The 27,482-nt window shown below is 39.8% G+C and overlaps 3 protein-coding genes across 4 annotated transcripts in view; 1 reads left to right on the top strand and 2 right to left on the bottom strand.

The window, feature by feature from the left end:
• mrtfab (myocardin related transcription factor Ab) overlaps positions 1 to 6,385 on the bottom strand; it is a 73,027-nt gene extending 66,642 nt beyond the window's left edge. For both annotated transcript variants that reach the window (XM_079659266.1, XM_079659272.1), the window contains exons 1-2: positions 6,171 to 6,385; positions 5,203 to 5,264 (exon numbers count right to left, since the gene is read on the bottom strand). The gene's annotated coding sequence lies outside the window, so the exon portion shown is untranslated. The remainder of the gene's footprint in view (positions 1 to 5,202; positions 5,265 to 6,170) is intronic.
• A 5,866-nt stretch (positions 6,386 to 12,251) lies between these two features.
• Positions 12,252 to 21,937, top strand: get4 (guided entry of tail-anchored proteins factor 4). The gene is made up of 9 exons (XM_079659274.1): positions 12,252 to 12,432; positions 14,013 to 14,091; positions 14,863 to 14,944; positions 15,052 to 15,201; positions 16,551 to 16,689; positions 17,775 to 17,915; positions 18,744 to 18,819; positions 19,794 to 19,866; positions 21,062 to 21,937. The coding sequence occupies exons 1-9, from the start codon at positions 12,293 to 12,295 to the stop codon at positions 21,151 to 21,153; spliced, it is 972 nt and encodes a 323-aa protein (XP_079515400.1). The 5' UTR covers positions 12,252 to 12,292; the 3' UTR covers positions 21,154 to 21,937.
• Positions 21,938 to 24,581: 2,644 nt separating this feature from the next.
• Positions 24,582 to 27,482, bottom strand: part of vps35l (VPS35 endosomal protein sorting factor like) — a 21,783-nt gene continuing 18,882 nt past the window's right edge. The window contains exons 27-29 of the mRNA XM_079658452.1: positions 26,570 to 26,719; positions 25,329 to 25,478; positions 24,582 to 24,901 (exon numbers count right to left, since the gene is read on the bottom strand). Of these exons, the coding sequence (XP_079514578.1) occupies positions 24,803 to 24,901; positions 25,329 to 25,478; positions 26,570 to 26,719 (399 nt within the window). The 3' untranslated portion in view covers positions 24,582 to 24,802. The remainder of the gene's footprint in view (positions 24,902 to 25,328; positions 25,479 to 26,569; positions 26,720 to 27,482) is intronic.

Raw genomic sequence — 27,482 nt, 5'->3', positions numbered from 1 at the left:
TCCCATATTTAGCCCAATAGACATCTTAGTTTACAGGAGCTCATTATTACATATCTTATTTAATAATTAGGACTGTCAAACGATTACAAATTTTAATCAGATTAATCACAGCTTCAAAATTAATTAATCATGATTAATCACCATTCTAAGTATGTCCAAAATATGCCATTTCTTTATGTATATTGTTGTGGGAATGGAAAGATAAATGAAAGAAGGCGGATATATCCATTTAACATACAGTAGGCTATGTATGTTTATTATAACATTGTTCTGTGTGTCAAAATGAAAGACAGCCCACACACACCTATCAATAATCAAACCGTGGGGTCTTATTTCATTACGTGTTGATTTCTATCAAAAGTATTCTCCGTCGGGACTTCCTGCAACAACACCACGCCGTCATCTTGATTCTGATTGGCCAGAAGGCATTATCAAAGATGTTCTATTGAGAAGACGATCACTACGTGACAAAAGTTTTCAAAACCGTTTCTAGTCTTCGGTATTTCCAGACAAGTGGCTACTGAAATCAATCTTACTAACTGCTGTCTGTGTAATTTACTCGGCGCGAGTTGGCGGACTTTATTTTGTTTACTTTAACATCATTTTTCATGGTGGGGCTAAGCCATTTCTTGGTATGGCTGTAGCCTACCCCAGCCATACCCTGGCGCTGCCACTGGTGGGATGTATGGGGCCGGCCATTCTGCACATGCGTTAAATGCGTTAAATATTTTAACACAATTAATTCAAAAAATTAATTACCGCCGTTAACGCGATAATTTTGACAGCATTAGTTTAAATATGTAAGTGGAAAATAATATTGTATTAATTTTATTAATTAAATAAAAATAGGTTTTAAGACAATTGAGGTTTTTAAAAATACTATTAAAACATAAAATCACAAAATGACTTTAAAAAAGAACATTTAAGAATGATTTGCCAAGCTTGTGCCTTGCTTATATTGTTAAAAAGGGAAGGGTGAGTATTTTTCCAAGTTAGATTCTTCAAAAGTGCCCTGTAATATCACTTTATGTGTACTATCTTATCAGGTCGTCTTTATTGGCCAATAAGAGTTGAGCATTCATCATAGCCATGAGATAAAAATTAAATATAGATAAATGGTACTTGGGGCACTTTACAGGCGCGTGTGTGTGTGTGTGTGTGTGTGTGTGTGTGTGTGGGGGGGGGGGGGGCTTAAATGTGCCGTCAGGGAAGAATTTGCATATTTGAGCTTTTACTGTTGTTGTGGCCGCTGCTTCAAAGAGGAAGTGCTTTGTTTATGGATCTTTTTTAACAACCAGTGCCATTTCAAAACATTTAAACCATGTTACATTTTACCATTTACACAAGGAAGTGTTTCATAAAGGAAGCTATAAAAGATGTGTGTGCTGTGTTGATCTAGCTGGAACACAAATATCCCCATTAAGTTATTCAGCACTTCTCAGTCAGCTGTTCTGTATCTCTTCTATGGTTTGACATCTAAAATAAACCATAGAATCCACACCATAGAAATGTGTATTACTGCTGTACGTATGCTTTTTGTAGTTACAATTTTTTTTTTTTAAATGACATCACCTCAATATTTAACAACAGAACAGTCAGGTAAGTTTAGAAAATGAAGCCAGCTTTGCCTAACTTTGTGATTTTAGCGTTTGCAGACCATTTACATGCACAATAACCCATATAACACACAGCAGGAACAACCCCAAAAAGTCTCTTTAAAACTAGGTTTGACACTTATGCAATATCCAAAATCTATGTGCGATATATATGTCTCAGCCCTTGAGTAAATCTGGTGTAACTTCTTAGTAACTTTGGCTGCACATCACTCTCTCTCTCTCTGCAAACATGTGTGTTCAAGCTGCTTGGTTTTGAAGGGGTTTCTTTAAAAAAAACAATGAGTCAGTGTTGTCTGAGAGAACACACACACACACACACACACACACACACACACACACACACACACACACACACACACACACACACACACACACACACACACACACACACACACACACACACACACACACACACACACACACACACACACACACACACACACACACACACACACACACACACACACACACACACACACACACACACACACACACACACACACACACACACACACACACACACACACACACACACACACACACACACACACACACGATTTATCGTGTCTAAATTTAATCTGAGATAATGTTTTCTAGCCTGCAGGGCATCATTTGAATTTATTTGACAGTTGTTATTAAAAAGATGTTGAATGTCTTAGCACAAGCAGTAATAGGAATGTCTTTTTTGTGTACTTATTTTCGCATGCCACAATGTGTCTTTGGTTTGCAATTCAAATTACACATTAAAACACATTTAAATTAAAACACAATACACAATAGAAGTTCTGCTATATAAGTAGCACCATGTACTTAATGGAAAAGACTGAATCAAGGTTTAAAACGTAGATAGTAAATGCTTCATATTCATTTGACTTCAAAAAGGGGCTGTACATTTCATTTCATTTAATTTCAAACCTTTATTTATCCAGATTGGTCCCATTGAGATCATATATCTCATTTTCAAGGGAGACCTGCATTACAAACGGATCAAAAGGAACAAAATCCTTTCTGTAGATGTTTAGAAACGTTTCCATGAATAATAAACAAGTTGCTCGACTTGGCAAAATTAAGATTTGAAGTAGATATATAATACCACCTTGACACTTTTAATACTTCATGACAAAACAATAACTGAAGTTCAATACCCAGCCACACCGTGAGCTTGTTGAAGACCAAGTAGTGTCCTTCCCCAACTATTAAGTTGATGATTGGTGCTCAAAAGTCACAGAAAATGTTCCCTGGTGACCAATTTTTATTAAGGTTAAAGATGCCGGCCATATTATTTACCTAGATATTTCATCATTGCTAACTTTCCTGCAATTGCGAATTCAAAAAAATGGGAGGCTGTGGCTCAGTGGGTAGTGTGCTGGACTTCGAATCAGGGGATAGCAGGTTCGAGTCCCACTGCAGTCAGCATGTCGTTGTGTCCCTGAGACACTTCACTCCAAATTGCTCCTGTGGGGATTGTCCACAGTACTGAATGTGTGACATGACATGTAATGTAAAGAAAATCACTGCTTTTGTTTCTGTTCTGTTTTCCATGAGTATAACTGCATCTAATTGTGCAACCGTGTGTTGCATCATGAACAAAATAATCCTTTAATCCTGTAATTAAGAAAGGTGTCCGTTTTGTGTTTGGATTTAAGCGTATCACTATTTATAATAGGATACATGAGATTTCAACAGATTACATAGAGGATATGATGATTCAAAATGCCTTAGTGGTCTTTCAACACCACCCTGTTTACACAATGAACCACCTGATGTCCTCCAGTCAAAGAATTTCCCCCGCCATGACACTGAGCAAATCCTCAAAGCGTACAGACTTGAGTTTGCCTGCACATCTTAGCGTGATTATATCACACGCTTGATCACATGTTACAGATGTCCAACAAGGGAGTCACAAGGGAGGCTGAGAAAAAAAGCTGGGGAAGGAAATGACGTGACGGTGACATTTTGTGGTGGTCAAATGAAGCAGAATAATAAGAATAAAGAATGGAGGCGGGTCAGACCGCTGCAGTGTGGACTAACAACTAATACTAGCATCTACAGTGGGACACGCTGCATGCCTGATTACTGTGACACAAGCTACTGTGATTTGACAGAGATGGTGTGAGTGTTGGCTTCAGGACATCATGTGATCTCAGTATCAGGGGAACACATCACTTTGAAATGCAAAATCAAGAAGAAACAAGAAGGTTTTTCAGTGGTTTTATATATCTGTGGATTTAGAGAAGATGCAGGCAGTTTTCTTTGTTGAATACCCTCCTCTATGAATTAATAATCTTTGTTTTGGACTAACAAATCAAAACAATAAAATGACTAAGAAACTGGGATGGACTTTTTTATGACCGTTTATTGAACAAACAATTAATCGATATTCATAAAATGGAATTATCAGCAATACAAATACTGTGATAATATATTCATGGTTAAAGGGCTTGGTCACGCTACAGAGACATAACATGCTGTTTTCAGTCTCTCAAATACTGATCATTTCTCTGTTCTATAGCCTCTGTAAATTGAAAAACTAAAAAGATGACACATTGGACTTTGAGAAACTGGGACTATTTTCTGACATTATATCGGATAAAATAATCAGAATATTAATCAACACTGAAAATGAGGCTACTATTGTGATGATGATCTGTGATTCATTTAAGTACGTTTTCATGCAAAAGATGCAGAAAATTATTTTTGGGGCCACTAAAATATTATGATCACTTTTTTTGTCTACTTTCATCCGTTTAAAATACTACCTTTGCAGACCTCCTTGGACTTTGAGGAAGTGTGATGGACATTTTAAACCTTTTTCCAGCATTTTAAACACCAAAGCATTAATGAGTAATTAATCGATGATGCGGTTGCAGCAGCTCTACTGCAGTGCGCACAGTGATGCCTCCATCATGTAGATCAACAGGACCGTGGCTGACCTGGATATCAGACGGTTAATTCACCATTTCTGATCGAAATCTACCTCAGTGGCCTCAGCCTTCCTTTCCCAACAGAGGGCTGCTGTTCCAACATGCAGTGTGTGTGTGTGTCTGTCTGTCTGTCTGTCTGTCTGTCTGTCTGTCTGTCTGTCTGTCTGTCTGTCTGTCTGTCTGTCTGTCTGTCTGTACTGATCTGTTGCAATACATTAGAAAAGGACAATTATTACTCTAGCATTCCTCCATACCTGCCCACACTAGCCTGTCAAATTTGCATCAGCATATTAGACAGGTACACACACACACACACACACACACACACACACACACACACACACACACACACACACACACACACACACACACACACACACACACACACACACACACACACACACACACACACACACACACACACACACACACACACACACACACACACACACACACACACACACACACACACACACACACACACACACACACACACACACACACACACACACACACAGAAAGAGCTTTGTTTCAACATCAGATACAGGAAAACCCCCAAAATATTACAACAGCACGTCAGTGAGCAGGATGGTACAGGATGTGGTTCCAATGTAATGACCTGTGAAACATTAGGCTTGATGGGAAATTGGTTTGTTGCTTACCTGTATTACTAAATCCTGGAGAGGCGTGTTCTCATTTCAGCAGGATGGAGCTTTGTTTGGTTCTGTTGAAGAAAATAAAAAAAGCTTCATAAGAGAAAAGCTATTTCCTGTGGTGGAAGAAGTACTCAGATATTTTACTCAGACTAAATTGATAAGCTACCCTGCAGTATACACATTTATTAAAACTAGCTGCACCTTTACCAGCTTTGAGAACACTTTAATCCATCAATAATTATAAAAATATATCATATATATTATTCTGAAATGGACCAATCGGCACAATGACTACTTTTACAATGACTGCTAATACTTTTGTACTTTTACTTGAGTAACACTTTAATTGCAGGACTTTTACTTGTCACAGAGTATTCCTACACTCTGGTACTTGTACTTTTACTCTCAAGTACAAGATCTGAGTACTTCTTCCACCTCCTCTAATACTGTACGGATTACAGCAGCTTTGGTATCAGTGTAACCAGGACATGTACAAAACAAAAGGCCCTAGTGGAGCAACATAAGTTAAAATATAATAAAGAAAGATGATAATATGGGTTAAACAAGACCACATTTCACAGGCCTTTCCACAGATGTCATGGAGCTACAGCTGTCAGTGTCCAAAACACAGACATGCTAAGCTATTGTTAGCATGTCTGGGTGGGAGTTAACCTGAAGTCTAAACGCACATTTAAGTCAAACCACTATGTGAAATCGCACCTAAACGACATAATAAACTAACAATGTAACCCAAAACTGAATATCATCCTTATTATAGACACAAGCTAGGTTTTTAAAGCTAATCCCCATCCCTGTTTACTGCAGACATTCACAAGTTAGCTAGCTACCGTTAGCATGCCATTAGCATTTACAATGAACCGTTAGCTGTTTAGCTTTAACTCTTGTTTGTAACTGCGTTTTTTATGTAGCAAATGCTAATCTATGTAATGTAACTTTATCTATTCAACGCTTACTTTTCATGGTTGTCTCTTGGGTGTTGTGTCTGTAAAGCTAAACGGCATCACACCGCCACTTCCGAATCACAAAGGAAAGTTTAACCGGAAAACCCTCCTCTGCGTGGGAAGCAAAACAGCCACTTCCTCCACAACACCTTTACCACCAGTTTACTAACTATTATTTTGTTATCAGAGACACTAAAGTCCAGTCATTTCAGACACAATACTGCCTTTAAGAGAATATGTAGAGTATTTAACTTAAAGGGTGGTTAAAAATGACTATAAGTGCATGGATGCAGCTCATAACAACACACACATGCAGAGTCTGTGTCTCCATCTAGTGTCAGACTACATGTAATTCAGGAGTTAAAAGCTGCAGGTTTTGTAATCACTTTAGTCTGTCTAACCAACACTGTTTTTGACTTCAATACTGAGCATCCTTCCAAAAATAAATGCGTGTGTTTGAAAGCATTCACATTTGTTAACATCTTGGGTACACACACTGGCATATTTCCAATCAAACAGCCAATAAAAAGCAAATATAGTAGGCCTAATGGAAGTAACTGTCACGAAATTGGAAACACAAGGTATTGGACTCAAATGCACGACCCAAGAGACAGAGGTCAAGTATGAGTAAGATACTTTATTTAAAAAAAAACAGGATATAAATAAGGATCGACACTCTTGATGAGGTGACAAAAAAGGTTCAAAAAGGCATAAAAGAAAATCGCTCACAAATAAAATAACGTTGAGAGCATAAATCAGGCTTTGAGACAAGGTGAGTAATCGCAAGCACGCTGACTACTTGCATAGAGACAGGACCAGACGAACTGACACAAAACAACGGGAGACTGGGGAATTTAAACAAGACGTAACTGGGCACAGGTGGTAACAATCAGGGGCGAGGCTGGCGCTGTCAAGAGACCTGGAAAGAAACATAACAGGTGAGTACCAAAATAAAACAGGAAGTGGGAGACAAGACAACAAAAGACAAAACAAAAACATGAAGCATGACTAGATTCAACATTTTAGACGGGACACAAAAGTAACACACTTTTGTTTAAAGGCTTTAACCCTTAAATGGTTTCTGTACGCTTGGGGATTCAGGCATTTGACAGGTTGTGTCCATGTGTAATATTGCTGTAATATGAGTGTAATATTGGTGTTATATGGGTGTAATGTGGGTCTGATTTAGATTGAAAGGTTTTTGATATTACATTTTTATTCCTCTGGATTGTGAGAGACAGCATTTGGATCTCCCTTTCTGTATCATTCTCACACACAGAAGAAGTTTGGATAAAAGCGTCAGTTAAATGACATGTAATGTAATCAATAAAGTATATCTAATCAAATGCTATCTGATTATAAGGTTAATATAGAAAGTGTGCAAGTTTGTTGATTTCTGCAGGCGTTATTTAAAAAAAATCAGATCATGTTAAACGCAAGTAAATATTCCTTTAGTCATATACATAATTTTTTTAAATAAATGTGTCTTTATATATAGTGAACTGTATGATTTCCTGTAAAAAACAAAAAACTGAGATAAATCAATAAAGATATTTACAAATACATGATGAAAAATGTGTTATACATGATATATTTCACATTTTTAATTGTAAAGTATATGTTGATGTTGCTGCGTTAAAGAAGTCTCATTAAATAGATTTTCTGGGGAAAGTATTACTACATTTGAAAAAAGTGATAAAAAAACAATCCAACATTTTTTTAATGTTCTGGTTTAAATGTCAAATGTGGAGAATTCTATTTTGGTTGCCTCTGTGACTTGATAGATTACCCAAAGATTAAAAAGCATGTTGATTACACAGTGTGTTTAAATCTACTAAAACTCCTTTCATTCAGGTCAACATTTGGTTTACCAGATCCTTTATTTAATCTTAAAACGTCCAATCAAGTTACAGGAGAGAACATTAATTAAAGAAGCAATAACTGAGAGCCATGATCCGAATCTGGTTCGTGGTGGAAAAAAAAAATCCAATTTTAGACTGAGGATCTCCTTATGACTGGTTTATGACTTAAAAATCAAATCTTTGGACTTGTTTCTAGCTTCCCAAGACCTCAGATGTACATGTAACATGCAAAATAGTGACTTTCTCCCACCTCTGACCTTTTAGACTGTATTCATTGAGTGTTGCTATGTCACTGATGATTCTTTTCCCATATTTTCCAGAGTCCAACTCAACAATGAGTTGTCGGAGTCTACGCCTGCAGGAGGTGGGTTATTACAGCGAGGAAGGATGTCAAACTGTGCAATACAAGGAGGTCTGGTACGGGTACGTTGCTGTGGTGTTTATTTTTTCTTTATATATTTTTATTGAAGACACATAGACATTCTTGTTTTGTTTTATGTAAGATAATTAGATTTCTTGAGGTCAACTTGTGCACGTGCCTGATACACATTGTGTTTTGTTTGATATGGATTTAGCGCTGTATACATCTTAAATTGTTTGCATTATTTAGGGTCTTTCGGAGGAGGACAGGAAGAGGCCAGGATCACCTTCTGTGGGACCAAGTACATGACTACAAGCAGGGGCGCCATAACTGACAGGGGGCCCAAACAATTTTAGAACATTAAGAAAAAAATGTTTAAGTAACCAATGTTATATCTTTTCATGGGGCCCAAAATCCCTGGCGGCGCCCCTGAGTACAAGTATAAATGACCAACCACAAATTAATGGGAGACCACGAGTTGATGGTTGACCAGCAGTCACTTGACAGCCATGGAGACAACGGCGGGAAAATTGAGCAAGGGACTTCCAGGAAGATCGAACAGAAACGAATATGCTGTTCCTTCATCCTGATCCTTCTGGCTGGTGGTGACTGTTATTTTGTACATATTGATTGTTGTGCTTTTATTTATGTCTTAATGCGTGCGTATGTATAAATGTGTCTTTTGATTGGGTATATAGGATATACATATTTTTATACATATTTTCATATTTGTATTTTTGTATTCGGGATGTGGGAAACGGTATTTAGATCTCTCTGTCTGTACCTGGTCTGTACACACAAACTGAAAGATTGACAATAAAGTTGACTTTGACTTAACTGTCTGCTACAATCATTTCTTGTAAACATGTTAAGGTTTTCCTTGTAAGTCAAATTAAAATGTCTGAACCTTGTTCTTGGTTGTTCCTCAGGTCTGGCACACGGATGTTTTACAATGTGGGCATACTGGGATGAGTTGCAGACATTGAGACAGCGTGTGATGTATGACATAAACATAATAACGGACATAACGGACATAAACTTGAGTGAAGTGTAACCGGACGCGAGAGAGAGAGAGATCAGCTGATGAGTCTGACGGAGACACGCAGCTCTGCATGATCACCTGAAGCTCCGCCCTCTGTTTAGCGAGCTGACCGGACTGCGCAAAAGCGCGCTCATGTGATTGGCTTAGACTGGAGGAGACATCTGATTGGCTATAGATGAGAGAAATTACAACTACGAATAGGGTGAGCGTCAGGGGAGTCTCAAAAAACCCACACACGAATGCACAGCGATCCATGCACAGAAAGCAGTTTGTGTTTGCAGGTTCAGAGGTTTTAAACGGAAAACAAATATGTGTGGATCAAAAATACATGTAAAACTTTGTTCTGTGTTTGGATTTTATTTACATGTATATGAAACGGAACACATTTGTGTGTGCATTGAAAAACACAAGTGTGGATCCGGAAATACAAGTGTGAATCCTTTTGCGGATCATGAAATACAAGTGTGAATCCTTCTGTGTGCATGTGTGTATTATGAGACTGTTCTGAGCCCATAGTGATGTTGCTTCCTCCAAACTCGCCGAATATCGCGTTGGAGTCTCAAGATGGAGCCATCTTTATCTCCCTCCATCCATCGTGCATGTGATTTAGAGTGGAACTTATTTTCTTCTTAACTTTTCATTGTGTCCATGCAGGGGCGAGGGTGTTACATCATTGGACGTCCGATACGTAGTCCCAGCAGACAACTGACGGAATTTCGGATATAATATTCAGCAGGTGGTTTTAAAAAAATCAGAGACGAGTGATTCAGGTAGGAACTCAAATCTATTACTCCTAGGATTTCAATCACATGAAAAAAAAAACCTCTCTGACTCTGGGTCACATCACTAAGAGCCAATCAATCATTAGAAACATTCCCAGCGCACCGAGGGAGTTTGAAGTCTACGTCACACATTTTCTGTTGTTATCCATATGTCTTTTGGTAATTCACAAAGTGCATAGCAAAAGATTTCCCCGGAGGATTGTTGACATCCACCTGGATCCATCTTCTTCTTATATATAGACATAGCCTATGATATTTTCTAGCATTAGGACTGTGTGTTGTAAATGTATTATCTTTACACACCACATCTATTGCACGTCTGTCCGTCCTAGAAAAGCTATCCCTCCTATCCAAGAGGTGTCTTCCATTTTTCCCTTTTTAACTGCTTCATCTTTCAAAACCTTCTTAGGTTTAGGACACAATGTTGGAAAATCTTACATGAACCTGCAGCTTCAATATCAACAACAATGATTAATCAAGCATGAATTATTTGGTTGGTTTTGAGACTTTTATTCAGTAAAGTCAACAAATATCACTCATTCACATTGTTGAAATAATATGGAATGAAATAATAAGTTATTAAAATCTGCCTTTGTACAATCTTATATTCTTATTTGAGTGTTCATGTTTTAAGTACTTAGCAGTCATATGTGTGAAGAAAAATAACTGCAAATGGCTCAATATCTTGGTTTTATACAATATACAATTGTATGGTGAGGGTGAAGTTGATGTTTACATTAATTCAAAAACAAACATTTGCAGCAGCAGAATGAGCTATTTTTCATGTAAAACTTATTTTAGGTGACACATATGATCATATCTATATTAATATACTATACTATATGAATCAATTAAGTGATTTTGTATTAAGTAATGAAATTGCCAGTAGGGTTAGTCTTCATCAGTGTTAACAATATTTTGATTCGAATTGTGAATCCAGCAAAAGGTTGGTTTTGTTTGTCTACAAGCAGCAGCGTAACATGATTGTGAAACTTGCCGTAAATCTTTTTCTTGGGCCCTTGCCACAAACTCAAACTTGTGCACACACACTTGTGAAGATATACACAACCTCTTCAGACCAGTGAAAAGAAGACAATGAGATGCTCATATTGCGACTCTCATTCTGCAGAATAGCCTTAAATCCTGAGTTATATTCATGGAATTGCCTCCAGGACAGGATATTGTGTAATTTTGGATGAGATGTTTGAGGCATGAACTGACTCGCTGAACCCATATTTCCCTGAACCTAAGGCAGAGCAGAGGAAGAGACAACTTGAACGAACCTCATAAAAACCACGTGATCATGAACATTATTGCGATGTTCAACCAACCACCAAGTAGCTTTATTAAGAAGTTAATTGGTAGTACTCAGATCTTGTTCTTGAGTAAAAGTACCAGAGTGTAGGAATACTCTGTTACAGTAAAAGTCCTGCAATGAAAATGTTATGTTGTGCGCGGAGAACTGCGCACAAGCCGAGCTCATAAGCCGAGGTCCCCTGCGCGAGCCCCCCTGCGCAATGTGAGGCCCCATGCAGCCTGCATGTGCATGATCGGTCTTTAGGGAGGGACGGCCCTGCCCATGTTGCCTTCAGGGTGTCACAGGGTTTCTTTGACTGAGGTCATGTTGTTCACTATTTTATAACAAATGTTTTTATGCAAGAACTTATATAAACATCATATATTTTGTAGAGGGGTAGACATATAATGTAATACAACAAATTACATTAAATAAACAAAGATGTTATGTACACAATTATTTTTGATTGCATTTTTATTCATATTTTTTTAATTCTTGGTAAACATGTTCAAAACATGTCTTTTAATGAATATATGACCCTTCCCTAAAAAAAAAAATGAACTGTACAAATAAAAAAAATCTGCATCTATTCTACCACCTTTAAACTATAAATGATTCTATCCTGGAGTTGTACTTTTTCTAAGTTTGTATTTTTAATTATCAGTTTGTTATTTTTGGTGTTCACTATTTCCCAACCACAAATAACCACAACACGCCGGCTACGGAAAGCAAGGAGGGTCCTTTTTATTAAAAGCTTTTCCGCTTCCCCACACTGTCAACATTTGCAGCGATGTCGGAGCCGGAGTCTCTGCGGGGCTCCAGTGCCAGAAACCGTGGAGGAGTACAGAGGGTGGAAGGAAAACTGAGAGCCAGCGTAGAAAAGGGGGATTACTATGAAGCACACCAGATGTACAGGACTTTATTTTTTAGGTAAGACTTACGTTTTGTATGTGCTGTTATAACTGTCAGTTGCCTTTTCAGGGCCTGCCTGTTCCAGATCCTTCCACTGTCAACCTTGCTGGTGCGCCTGTCGGTTCGTGATTGGTTGAATCCCACCGCGGACCCACCCACTCTCGTTGGACCGACTGTTTGTGTGGACAAGCTTTGCTGTCAATCAAAGATCCACAAAATGGGAATGCTAGTTAGCGAGCTAGCTACGTGTTTTAGCAACACATAAATGGCCAAAACCGAGTTAGCTAGACTGCTAAAACAAGACAGTCAGAGGTTCTGTGTGTTTGGGTTATTAGAAAACATACTTTACATGTACATCAAGAGAACATAACCGTTGTAGTTTTCTTATTTAGGCTGTCCAGCTGCGTTAGCATGTAGCCATTTAGCCACCTTATGCACCACCGCAGTCTGAGCTAAGAGGTGCTACCCATAAATCTTTATAAAAAATAAACCACAATATAATAAAATCATGATCGCTCTCGGTAAGATAAAGGAAGGCAAAACCAATACGCTAAATAAAAACCTATACAATAATAAAACGATATTAAAATATAGATCAAAAGACCATTTAAAAAGATATTTTTTTCTACTGTTTACCTAATGTATTTATTCTGTACAGCTAGTTATTCAACATATTTATTGTCATATATATAAAGTATAATTGGGCAGTTGCACAGAACAGTGAATTAGTTTACGTTCAGCTCTCCACACCTTAATATTAAGAAACGATATATACAGACAAACATATAAGATAAAAACTAGCATAATACATTTTAAAAATATAAGCTGAAATGCATGTTCTGTCTCAGAATACATTTGTTTCATTTACGATCAACTTATATATATATTTTAAATATCAGTTCTGTTTTATTTTCTAATTTGAGATGTTGTTGTTGGTTTATTTTCAACTTTTTTTTAAAATTATGTGCAATGCCTAACATGCTGCTGGGCTGAAAAAGTCTATATCTTATCTTATTACGATCTCATGACAGCTGGACACATGTTGTAGGATAAGTCTTGTCAAAACCCAGTGTCTGCCTATTTCCATTAATTAAAGAACATTCTCACACGCACATATATATCAATAAAGTGATTAGAAACAGCAGTTTGTCGTAATAAATGTATAAGTAATGCTGCCAAACTGATATTTACCTGGAGCATAGTAAACTAAATAAGGTGATCTGTTCCGAATTAAATTCAATCCAAACATATCCCTCGCCATATCAAATAGTGAGTGTGTTCCCTTCTGCTGGTCATTGTACTTCCCTTGACCAACAGTTACAATTGCAATGTTATCTCCTGTAAATCATTTCCTAAATGTAACTTGCTTCGTCTAAAAAAAAAAAAAAAATGCTTCAATTGGCCCAACAAGTTGTTGTTGTACTTATTTGCAAAGTTCACAATGACACCATGTTTGGTCCCTCAAGCTAAACCCACAGCATGGTTCTTATCTTTCACCCCCATGCGAGAAAGTTCTTGAGTGATGCAAACTAAGCGTGTGACTGTTTCGAAAAGCAGATGTAAGATAATATCAGCATGTTGTGCTTTCCCTTCATCAGGTACATGTCACAGGCAAAACATGCTGAGGCCAGGGAGCTGATGTACAATGGAGCTCTACTCTTCTTCAGCCATAACCAGGTACGTTTAGATGTTACATTCAATTAGCCGGCCACAACAGGTTTGTTTCAACCTGTTTCAAGTGTTAGATTAGTGTGCCCATGTTTGTGGACACGCCCCCTGATAGGTTGATGAAAATGTTATGTTTCGAAATTTGTTGGGCCACTGTTTTTACTATCTACTTTAGTTTGACTTTAATACCAGAGTAGGCATATCAGATTATTACTGGTGACGTCACGTCGTGTCACGTGACTTGAATTTAGAATTGAGCCGTCCCTTTATAGATACTATCACTTTTTGATGGGAATTCCGGCTCTTTTTAGTGAGTCGGATCATTTGGCTCGGCTCACTAAGAAGAGCCGGCTCGTAAACGGCTCTTCATGTTACCACAGTTTACCACGGAGCCTCAGTTTCGCGCTTTGCTGGCGGCGAAAAGAATCCCACCAGACTCCTTTGCCCCTCCAGCAGAGGGATGTCCTTGTCCTTTTTCCTTTTCGTCATTTCAAGCGATAAAAACTCGGATCTTCTCTCAAATTATTTATTTTTTTGGACGCCCTCGGCTCGAGTTCAGGGCGTTCCGAGCTGAAAGGGTGATAAATGACGGCAAGACGCCCTCTGGCAGAAACGCTGCCACACACACTGTTTCAGATGTTATGCCTTAATCAAATCTGTTTTTACTGTGGATGTAAAGATAGTGATACATTCATAATGGAAAGATGTAATAAGCTTCTTCTCCTGTCGCCTCTGGCTCTTGTGCAAAGTTGATTAAATTCTTAACTTGTGTTTCTCCAGCAAAACAGCGCAGCAGACCTGTCCATGCTGGTGCTCGAGGTGTTTGAGAAATCTGAGGTAAAAGTTGAAGATGAACTATTAGGTAAGTGGCAGCCTTGAACTTTTTTTAAATATTTCAAATACACCTAAAATAATCCCTTTGCTTCGAGATGTTTACGGTGAGATTTTTATTATGTGTGTGTTGAGCAGAATGCCTGGCGAAGCTGTTCAGCCGGATGGAGCCGAACTCTCCGGAGAGGGTAGCGTTTGTGTCCAGAGCCTTGAAATGGTCCACAGGAGGGCCCGGCAAACTGGGACACCCAAAACTACACCAGCTGCTGGCTGTCACTCTGTGGAAAGGTAGCGTATGGATCAGCAACGTGACCCAGTGTACAGGGTTATAACTCATGTTTGACACAAGTCAGAATACATTTTGAACTAAACGGTATACAATAGATTCAAAGAAGGTTTTTATCGTCATGTGCACAAAGCTAGTGTAGAAATGGCAATGAAATTCTTCTGACCTGAGCTCCTCCAACGATGCAACATATATGATCAAATACAAAGTAGTGCAAAAAGTCTATATACTGTAGGCCGCAAGTTGACTAAAGCTAACCCAATTAACCCTTAGATCCCCGAGTGACTGGACCCTACTCTCTTCCATAAGTGGGTCAAAAAGGACCCGTATTACAATAATGTGTTTTTATGCCATTTTTGTCATTTTGGTTAAGAAATATTTAATTTTTCACTATTTATAATTTTAGATTTTCTTTTTTGAACATATCGTTGCAAAGATCTCCGCTGTTCTGAGACCCTCACAGTATTCCAGTCCCTTTTCAAAACTCCTCTCTTCTCCTCTTGTCTACTCATAGCCCACCCCCCATCAATCCATGCCGGTTGATCAAGTTTGATAGTCCTATACCCCCCCCCCCACCCTAACCTTCCCTTATATTGTAAAGCGATGTTGAGTCCTTGAAAAGCCCTATAAAAATATTATGTATTATTATTATTATTATTATTATTATTATTATAATACTGACAGGTATCAGATCTTAAAATAATCTTCCTGAGAGGTGTCATTTGTGATGTAGTCTGTGTGGTCCACAGTGAATGTAGTCCTGACAGCAACAGGTGTTAAGAATCAAAGGTTCCCATTGGATCCCATAGGACCCACTTATGGAAGCTACAGGTAGAAATACAAAAACTACAATTTCTTAAAATGTACATTTTAAAATGTGAATGGCATGATATCCAAAACATGTTTTTTGAGGAATAGCTGGAATATGAAATGATAAAAAAATGTAATTACAAAGATACTTCAAGAAAACCACCGGTTCAAAAAGACCCACTTATGCATCTAAGGGTTAAAGATGATCGATTCATTTGTATCAATTACTTAAATAAACCAAGCTGCACATCAGCTTTTATAAGATCCACCACACAGCACTTATTTGAAGAGAAATGCATCACTTTTAGAACAAGTTCACATGTAAATTGTAATTATTTCCTACTTCATACAAAAAGAATACGGATGACTGATGCGTTGATGACAAATGAATCACAGCACACGTGTCCCAACTTCCTCCCAAATTACCATCTGACTGTTTGCTCACATGTAGCATTTTAAAAGACCGGGGTGTTTGTGCTGCTCATAATTCAGCACCGTTAAAAGGGAATCAGTTTAAATATTTAATAACTTGTTTCTTCAGAACAAAACTACAGTGAGTCTCGTTACCACTTCCTGCACTCGACTGACGGTGAGGGCTGCGCACAGATGCTGGTCGAGTATTCAGCGTCACGAGGCTTCCGCAGCGAGGTCGACATGTTTGTGGCGCAGGCCGTCCTACAGTGAGTGAAACGCCAACATCCCTTACTTTGTATTCTCGTATTTTAAAGGTCACCTATTGTTCAAAATACACTTCTTCATGTCTCTTCTACATCAACATGTGTCCCCTCTTCTTCATGTCTCTTCTACATCCACATGTGTCCCCTCTTCTCCATGTCTCTTCTACATCAACATGTGTCCCCTCTTCTCCATGTCTCTTCTACATCAACATGTGTCCCCTCTTCTTCTTGTCTCTTCTACATCAACATGTGTCCCCTCTTCTACATCAACATGTGTCCCCTCTTCTTCATGTCTCTTCTACATCAACATGTGTCCCCTCTTCTTCATGTCTCTTCTACATCAACATGTGTCCCCTCTGTGCAAAGAGACTCTGAAAGTTTCAGGAACAAAGATTCTCTCTCTTTTTGATCCATTTCTATAAAAACCTGTCTCAAAATGAGCTGATCAGATTTTGGCCACTTGATGATGTCATAACGATGTGTTGTCTTGTGTAACCATTAGCCAATCAGCAACCAAGGTAACCCCCCCCCACCTTATCACCTGAATCTCCTCCTAGAGCACCATTGAGTTCTTTGTAACCAAATATCTCTCAGAGGGGCGTGGGGAGGGGCTCCTTATTTTCATCTAAAGTAACAAAGAGAATCAGCACTTTGGAAACAGGGCTGAAACAGAGGGGATTATGGGTAATGCTGCAATGATCTGTTTGGTGTTTCAGCCAATCAGAGACAGGTTCTGTATACATCTGAGACCTGTGATATATTGATGAAAAACAGTATAATAGGGGGACTTTAAAATCCAAAGCCTTGACCATTTAGTCAAACAAAAAGACTGTATATTCTAAATGAGTGCAGGAATAATCCTTACTCTCAAAGGTGTTGCTGGATTGAGGGTGTGGTATTGTAGATAGTAGTATTGTTGATGCATCCTCCTCCAGTGTGTGTGTCATATCCATTTCCGTCTGTCAGCATTTTCTGTAAAGCGTTTGATCTCTCTATCTCTGTTCCTTCTTCCTCCGTGTCCCACTTTCTGAATCATTTTCTCTCCCTTTATTTTCCCTCCCCGTCTCCTCTGATCCTCCTCGCTGCAGGTTCCTCTGCTTAAAGAACAAAAGCGGTGCTTCCGTGGTGTTCAGCACATACACAGAGAAACACCCGTCCATAGAGAAGGGCCCTCCCTTCGTCCAGCCCCTACTAAACTTTATCTGGTTTCTGCTGCTGGCAGTGGATGGGTGAGTCCTATGTGTTGCATTCACACTCAAAGCTCTTACTCTGTTGTACATGTGTGCAGATTCCTCAGCAGTGAGCTCTGCGCATGTTATGAGCTAATTAAGATAGCATTAGCTGACTTCCTCCTGCAGCATGCATCGCAACAAAGCAAGGCGTGGTTCCTGCAGACGTGTGTGTGTGTGTGTGTGTGTGTGTGTGTGTGTGTGTGTGTGTGTGTGTGTGTGTGTGTGTGTGTGTGTGTGTGTGTGTGTGTGTGTGTGTGTGTGTGTGTGTGTGTGTGTGTGTGTGTGTGTGTGTGTGTGTGTGTGTGTGTGTGTGTGTGTGTGTGTGTGTGTGTGTGTGTGTGTGTGTGTGTGTGTGTGTGTGTGTGTGTGTGTGTGTGTGTGTGTGTGTGTGTGTGTGATCAATATTTCAAAGAGATTTTATTAATCTTTTTTAAAAACTTAATATTGCAATTTTAAATCACAGAAAGCAAATTGGTCACGTCTTTTTATTTTGTATTATTATTTTGAATAATTTAACAAATGCCTCTTGCCTTAACGGTCAGAATTATAAGGGAAGTGCACATTTAATTTTAAAAACATGTCTGAAAGTGGAAGCAGGCAGTGTATTTTGAGCAGGAAGCATTTGGCATCCTAAATGTAGTCTTTTCCTTAAGTCTTGTTTAAAGTTGGCCTTAAAATGTATCTAAGGTGGCATTCAAATCATCAACTAACCCGCCTTGAGCTGTATACACTACTTTTTAAGAGCAGTAAATTGTTTGTGTTTGAAAAATATCTTGAGGGTATTAATGCATTCTATAATATGGCTTGTTCTCTTTGTTTCTTCAGGGGTAAATTAACAGTTTTCACAGTGTTATGTGAGCAATATCAACCTTCCCTGAAGAGGGACCCCATGTATAATGAGGTGAGTGTTGACGCTCACTTGTTTCATACTCTAAATCAGCGGTTTTCAAAGTGTGAGGCGTGCCTCCCGGGGGGGGGGGGGTGCAGCAGGAGAAAAAAATAAGGAAGTCTGACCACGATTATTTGAAGCTAGGATTTTCATGGACCGGTCCTGGCAGGAGCGGACGGGCCATCTGTGTCTTCTGGAGAATCACAGAACGGCCGGTCGTCAGCGGGCCGTTGACGGACAGCCGGCTCGGTTCGCTGACGACCGGCAACGCCCTTTATTTAAATTTTTAATAATTCTTACTTTGATGAAAAGCAAGTACGGGTCAAGGCTTCAGCCAGAGGAGGATCTGCATTTATTCCTGTCTACATTACATCCCTGCATCAAAGACGCAGACTCATTGTTCCCACTAAAGTAGGGCTGAGTGTAATAAGGAGGCACAGTTGACGTTCAGTGTGTTGCCGGGAGCATATAAGGATTTATCCACCATGTTGAAAATGTTTAAAAAATATGTTTAAAAGATAAAAATGTCTAAAAAAGTTGTTGTTTAATGTTTTAAGGAGGTTACGCTACTCAGCCAATCAAATCGGTGCAGTCAGTGACTCAGCACGGTAGATTCAAACACACACACAGAGAGACGAGAGAAACAGTCGGAGTCATTTCAAATGGCGTGCTCAAAAAAGAGGTAGACAGCGAAAACAGAACATAATGACATGTTCTCTCACTGGACCTCTTTGAAATGCAATTGAATACCGCTGCATTATAGCAATAATAATTGGGAGGGGGGGGGGGGGGGGGCGGCTGTTTTTATGTTCTCTGAGGGGAGGCTCACCTTCCCACACTTTGAAGACCCCTGCTCTAAATCATATCTTAAATATCCCTAAATATATGTATATGTGTGATGCCTGGACAATATCTCAGTCCTGGTTAACATGTGTTCGGTTGTTTTTCTGTGCTCCTCTCCCTCTGGCCCTCTGATGGCTCCTCAGTATCTCGACAGAATAGGACAGGTTTTCTTTGGCGTTCCTCCCAAACAGTCCCCATCATACGGAGGACTGCTAGGTGAGTGGAAACCGACACTTTAAAGCAAATGTTTGGGATTATTTACACACAAGTTCCTGTCATCTCAGTGCCAGCGATAGGCTTTATGTTACTTTTCCCAGGCGGCCACACCCCGACCTTCCTAAGTCTCATAAATAAACTGTTTCAAGAGAGGAAGCATTTCAGTTATTAAATAGTACATGATCTGAATTCAAGTATTCCTGTTTCACCAAACTAAACACACGCTCCAACACATTGTACGTGATAGGCTATAGGGTGAGACATCTCTAAGTGGTCGACCAATCACAACAGAGCCGGCCAGCTAACCAATCAGAAAAATAAAGTGCTTTTTGAAAACTAAAGCCTGGAGACATGTCACAGTAGAGACACTACATACTGATATACACCTGAACATCAGCAGGAGAGGACTCTTTAAAGTGGAGACACTACATACTGATATACACCTGAACATCAGCAGGAAAGGACTCTTTAAAGTAGAGACACTACATACTGATATACACCTGAACATCAGCAGGAGAGGACTCTTTAAAGTAGAGACACTACATACTGATATACACCTGAAAATCAGCAGGAGAGGACTCTTTAAAGTAGAGACACTACATACTGATATACACCTGAACATCAGCAGGAGAGGACTCTTTAAAGTAGAGACACTACATACTGATATACACCTGAACATCAGCAGGAGAGGACTCTTTAAAGTAGAGACACTACATACTGATATACACCTGAACATCAGCAGGAGAGGACTCTTTAAAGTAGAGACACTGCATGCTGATATACACCTGAACATCAGCAGGAGAGGACTCTTTAAAGTAGAGACACTACATACTGATATACACCTGAACATCAGCAGGAGAGGACTCTTTAAAGTAGAGACACTACATACTGATATACACCTGAACATTAGCAGGAGAGGACTCTTTAAAGTAGAGACACTACATACTGATATACACCTGAACATCAGCAGGAGAGGACTCTTTAAAGTAGAGACACTACATACTGATAACACCTGCACATCAACAGGAGAGGACTCTTTAAAGTAGAGACACTACATACTGATATACACCTGAACATCAGCAGGAGGGGACTCTTTAAAAATATATTGATATTCAAACATATTTTTAGAAATACAAATCTCTACAAGAAGCAGTATAATATGCACAGACTGACGCTCGCTGTGATTGGTCCTCAGGAAACCTGCTGAACAGCCTGATGGGGTCGGGGGAGGAGGAGGACGGAGCGGAGGAGGCGCAGGAGGACAGCAGCCCCATCGAGCTGGACTGATCCTGCACCCATACAAAGAGAACAAACGAACACACACCCACACACACACACACACACACAGAAAGAGGAACGCCGCCTCCTTCCTTCACCTCCACCTCGTGGGCGCCGGTTTCCAGAGGCGGGCTGATTCCAAAAAAAAACCTTCCCCCCCCCCCCAATCCAGTCTTAAAACCAGACGGACTGCGCCAGACTGCAAACTCTTCCCCTGCTCAATTATTCTAAGATTATATTATTTAACCATTAATTTTGTTGTAGGTTTGGGACTGTCTGTTTAGGGTGTTTTGATTTTTAATGATAACAAACTTCCCGTTTCTCCGGGGAGATGGGAATGACCCGAGGAGATAATTATAAAAGGGTTCAGTAAACTCACTACAGTTCTTATTCAACACAGCTCGGTGTTGCTGCCGTCTTTCAGCAACTTTTGTTCCGTTAAAACGTTTCGTAGTTTATACAATTATACTCAATGTAGTCAATACCATCTTTGTTTCACATCTTTTTGCAACCATGGACACAACAACGCTATTGTAAGAGGTCATCTTCCAAAACAAACACTTTCTGCTCTTCTTATACTATTTGTATTTAAGTGAGTAACTGCAAACATCCAGCTGTTTAGCTCCCTCTTCTCACTGTGCACTCGCTGACCTGCTGAGAGGAATCATGTGGAAACAAATCTAACTTTGTCTTTTATTTTGTAATGAAAAACTGTCTGAGGCACTGAGTGTGTGTTTGGCTCTGGGTGCCTGCCTACATGTCGCTGTGAAAAATAAAAAGCTGGGGTTACCTACCAAGTTTGTAAAGTGATCTTTATTAGAGGAGCTGTGAAAACGTCTGTTGGAGTGAATCTTACTTCAGGGTGTCCGCGGGGTCTTAAAAAGTATTACACGTTAATAAATCAATTTAGCGAAAATGTATTAAACGGCATTTTACAAGGTATTAAATGTTGTAGCTTGTTTTCAATAAGTATATAAATTGTCCAAAGATTTATGGCATCCCGTTGGATTTGACGTCATCTGAACAGGACATCGCGCGCTCACTGCTTGATAGCGCGCGAAGGTACGTTTACGCCGGTTGTTAAGCAACATCGTTATGGGGAAATGCAAGTCTGCGTCCAAATGGTTGGAAGACAGTGGCGGATTAGCCATCGGGACGTTCGGTACTAATCCCGGTGGGCCGGTACTGAAGTGAGCTGGTCGGACGATGTGGGCCGGTCGGATAAATCACTAGCACCCCCCCCTCCCCCCCCCCGTTGGTAATTTACCAACGGGGGGTAATTTCCGCCCCTGTTTGAAGATAAGGAGGAAGGGCAATCAATACTGTGTATAGTCAATGTGAGGTAAAGTGTGTCGCCAATGTAACCGATTAAAACTCAAAGTGGCGATGAGGTCTTAAAATGTATGGAAAAGGTCTTAAAATATATTACATTTGACTTCAGGATTCCTGCATATACCCTGTACTTTACTGTTACACAATATGTGAACTAGCTGACCATCTCTGTCTCATTTTGTTTATAGAAAATGCTTCAATAGACCCTAGAAGTTCAGCAAGTGCACAATCAGAAGTGTGATTCAAACAAGTTCTGCTGTTAATCAGTGGGAAGTCATCAGTCCACGTCTTCTCAGCTTTAGCATTAAATTAGAGAACAAAGAATCCCTCACTGTGCTCCAGGTCATCTTTAAAAAGGAGCTGTATATGTGGTCGGATTTGAATACAAGGAACGTCCAGAGCTCTTCCAAAGTAGAGTAACTTTTATTTAATTATGTATGGGACACCAAAGGTCCAATATGATTAAAAGAAAATGAATTAATTGCAATATTTAAATTAACCAATATAGAATTCAACTATTTTCAATGGAAATCTTATGTAAGGACTTCTTTATGAATTAAAACGGTGGGAAATGAAATATTGTGTTATGAAAAGTCCCATTTCAAAAGGTTCTCTCACATAAATAACCAGGAAATCAATCCGTGAAATCCAGAACATATCACACGTTTATATTATTCACTGCTAACTTAAAGTCAGTTTTGTTTTAATTCTCCTTTAATTATCTGTCGGTAAAAAAAAGAAAAAGGGGCGTTTGACCAAAAATGAAATGTGTCGGTGTCATCGCTGTTTGATTATGTTTTTGATTTTAGAACTGAAGTGGAGTGTTTGCTTTTTGATGATTCACTAATTGAGTAACTAAACGACTGAGAGGAGTTTGAGAATATCTTAAAACGATTATCGTCCTGTCTGATGGAGTGTATTCAATATCCACTTAATAAGATCCATACAAATTAACATATTAACAGATTTCATGACTTATGATCTGGATTCAAATACACATTTTTCTTTTATCGACAAATGCCTGCAGAAGACGCCCTGTTAAATACTTCCGTCCATCCATCCAGCAGTTCCAGCAGAGAGCCCCAAACGTTCCTTTCCCTAGCCACATCAACCAGCTCTGACTGGGGGATCCCAAGGCGCTCCTAGGCCAGAGAAGAGATATAACCCCTCCACCTGGTCCTAGGTCCACCCCCTCGGTCTCCTCCCATCCTCACTAGGTGCCCGAACCACCTCAACTGGCTCCTTTCGACGCAAAGGAGGAGCGGTTCAACTCCGAGTCCCTCCCGGATGACTGAACTTCTCCTGAGGGAGACGCCAGCCACCCTGCGGAGAAAACCCATCTCGGCCGCTTGTATCCGCGATCTCGTTCTTTCTTTCATGGCCCATCCTTCATGACCATAGGTGAGGGTAGGAAGGAAAATGGCGCGGTAGACGGTGCGGTAAAGCGAATGCAGTACCGCTCCCGCTGCTCCGATTCTCCGGCCCATCTCACGCTCCATTGTTCCCTCACTCGAGAACAAGACCCCGAGATACTTGAACTCCTTCACTTGGGACTCATTCCCTACTTGGAGTGGACAGTCCATCGGTTTCCTGCTGGGCTTCCTGTTAATATCACATCATATAAACAATGCATGGCGCCAGATTATCCTGCAGTGCAGTAAGCATTTGTTAGTTTCTTTTGTTTAATACACATGGCATTTGAAGCCATTTAACTTAACAGCACACAGTATATTGCTCACTTATGGAAGCCCATTTCTGACAGTGTACGAAAAAAACAAGTTCCTGTAATTTTTCGCAAAAATAACGGCTTTTCTCCAAATATTCTTTTCTTGAGAAAAATGATTTAGGAACTCAAAATAATGAGATTGTGGGCTTTAAGGCTGAAATCAAACTCCTTTTGTTGAGGATTTTGTTCATTATACTGATTTAAAAAGGACCTTATTGTTTCATCACATTGCTAGAAACGTGCTTCTTTAATTCTATACTTTTAATATCAGGACAAAATTACACAATTGAGCCCAGAGACAGAAGACCAGAAAACGTGTGGAGTAAAAGTTTTTTTGCAAAATTTGACACTGAATAAAAGCAAAGAACACAACTTAGAATACTTTTCGTTAAGGTTTCAGTAGTTTTATTGATCTATGGTAAATGACTGCAAAAGCAAGAGATTTTGGCACGAGAACAGCTTCAGTCATTAATACAGTTTATATTGGTCCAACTAAATATGTAAAATGAAGTATTCACAAAGTGTCCTCACACAAAATACAGTAAGGCGTTTCTTCTTCTTGATATCTGGTATTTACACTTCCTCGCTGCAGCGACCTGTTCAGGTGCGAGTCTGCAGAGTGAGGCGCTGCACCGTCTCTGAGAGGTGAGACATGTCCGCCTGCTGGGACTGAAGCTTCAGGAAGTCCAGAGTCCTGACCTGCAGAGGAGAGGAGACAGGAAGTCATGGACAGATGAGACAGGAAGTCATAGAGAGGAGACAGGAAGTGATATAGATAGCAGACAGGAAATACCACACCCTCCCACTCCCCACTTCCAAATGAAGTGCTTTTAAAACAAGTTTAAAACCAATTTGAGGGCAGCGGGAGTTAATAAACCTCCAACAGGAAGTGTCAAATTAGATAAGCCAGAGCACATCCCGAAACAATCATAGATGCAGCTGTGTGTGTGTGTACACTCACAGACACTCTGGTCTCACTGTGTGTGTGTGTGTGTGTGTGTGTGTGTACACTCACAGACACTCTGGTCTCACTGTGTGTGTGTAGGATATGTGTGTGTAGGATATGTGTGTGTGTGTGTGTATGTGTGTGTAGGATATATATGTGTGTGTGTGTGTGTGTACTCACAGACACTCTGGTCTCACTGTGTCCATGTTTTTGGCTCAGGTTCCACAGGTTGACGAACAGCTGACTCAGCTTGTTGTTCCTCAGATCTCCGTGAGCCAGCAGCACCCCGAACAGAGAGAAGGCCATGGAGGCCTGCCGACGAGCGCTCTGCTGCGGGGGGGGGGGGATAATAATAATAATAATAATTAGGGGGGCGCTATAGAGCCATTTTGTGCACGCCACTTACGAAACCCCCAATAGAAATATATTTACACCTGACCCAGCAAGTGTTCAAAAAAAAAATCTCCGTCTTTTAAGCATTCTAAGGCCCTCAAGAAGGCAATTCATTTGGTAGAACAAAAAAAAATAAAAATAAGGATTGCAATAGGTCTTCGCGCCAACTTTGTCGAGCTCAGGCCCTAATAATAATAATACATTTATTTAGTATAGCACCTTTCACAGAAATACAATCCACAAAGTGCTTCACAAGAAAGAACAAAAGTTAAAATGAAGACCACAGAAACATGAATACAAGGCAGACATTTAAAGGTCACCTATCATGCTATTTTTAGGCAATAGCATAGGTCTCAGATATATACATATATATATATAAAAAACATGTCTATGAAGTATTTTGCTCCAAATACCAAACAGATCACCCATTCTAGCCATGCCTCATATCCCTCTATTTCACTTCCTGTTTCAAAAGTGCTGATTTGGGGTATAAAGCTTTAAAAATAAATAATAAAAAAGGAGGGGTCTGAGCTCATGCGGGACCCGGCAGCTACTGTCTAAACTAAATACTGCCGTGATGAAACGCCATATCATGGATTATCAAGGATTATCTCTGAAACAGTATGGAGCTCAAAGGCTTTCTCTCTTGCCGGTTATACCACAAGGTGAGTTCCTTTTTACTTCCTGCTTCTTCACACACATGCTCTCCAGTACAGGTTAGCTCTGAGTGTTAGCCATGCTAATGTAAACCCCGACCATATTACGTCCAAAACAGTCGGGCATTGTTTCTGATAGCAACGTTTCTGATAGGGCCGTGGGTCCACATTTCAGATATTACATCATATCGGACGCAAATCTGGATCAGCTCCGTTGTTAGAGATTTAGGTACGGAGGAAAAGAGGGAGGGTTTTATTTTCTGACGCTGCGTGAGTTCCCCGACACACCGGGGACACATGTTGATGTAGAAAAGACATAAAAAAGTGAATTTTGCATGATAGAAATGAGAGGAGGAGGAGTTTCTGCCTCACCTCGTCCCGGCCGAGCGTCTTCAGCTGATCCAGGATCTGTCCGATCAGAGTCTCACACAGCTTGTTGATCTCAGACAGAAACTTGGGGTCTCCTCCATACAGGGTCTCGTTGGAGTCCACTGAGACCAAGAAGAGGGAACAAAAAGCCCACTGTTAACCACTATAACTCGAGAAACATAAAAAGTAGTCTCTTGGCATAAAGCAACACGGTAACAATGATTTACCCTTATTTAGAAAAAGACAATAGTAATAGTAACCAGCTGTTGGGGACTCGCACTTTTCCTTTTGTCAACCCTCTTTGTTAAAAAGTGTACCATTGGATTATTTGTGCATATCCATACACTTTTTTATATCCAAGTCTTTGAAATTGTTAAAAGTAGGTGTGTTTCTCCTTTTGACCTGAAATGAGGGGTTTTCTGTTTGGCAAGTTTCTCTAGTTACAGAAAATGAGTCATGTTTAAAAAAACTCCTTGAGATGCTATTCAAAATGCACTGCACACACGTCTACAAAATTATCCTATAACCCGACATGTCTAAATTGGAAGCCATGCCTCATTCGGAATAAGGCTCAACTAACATGACTGCATCAACTTTAATACATTGTCAGATTCGGAAAGATAGTTGAATATTACTGTGACTGTTATCTTAGTCAGTGTTTCAACCATAGACTGTAAATGGACGTAGGGTCCGTGACGTCACCCATAGGTTTCTGCAGAGTTGCTGAGAATCCCTTAGTAGGCGGAGTCGGCCACTAACGGCTCGACGGTGACGTCAGAGTCTAATAGCCTGATCCAAATAAGGGCAAAGAGGCGGAGCCGAGGGGGCCTCAGATAAATCCGATATTGAAATGAAGAATACTCCAACAGGCACCAACACAACAAACACGTCCGGGTTCAAGTTGTGTTCGCCGGAT

This window comes from Notothenia rossii (genome assembly GCF_949606895.1).
Source record: "Notothenia rossii genome assembly, chromosome: 11".
In the NCBI taxonomy this organism is placed as follows: Eukaryota; Metazoa; Chordata; class Actinopteri; order Perciformes; family Nototheniidae; genus Notothenia; species Notothenia rossii.
The sequence above is the reverse complement of the archived record's forward strand: the minus strand, read 5'-3'. Positions and strand labels throughout refer to the sequence as shown.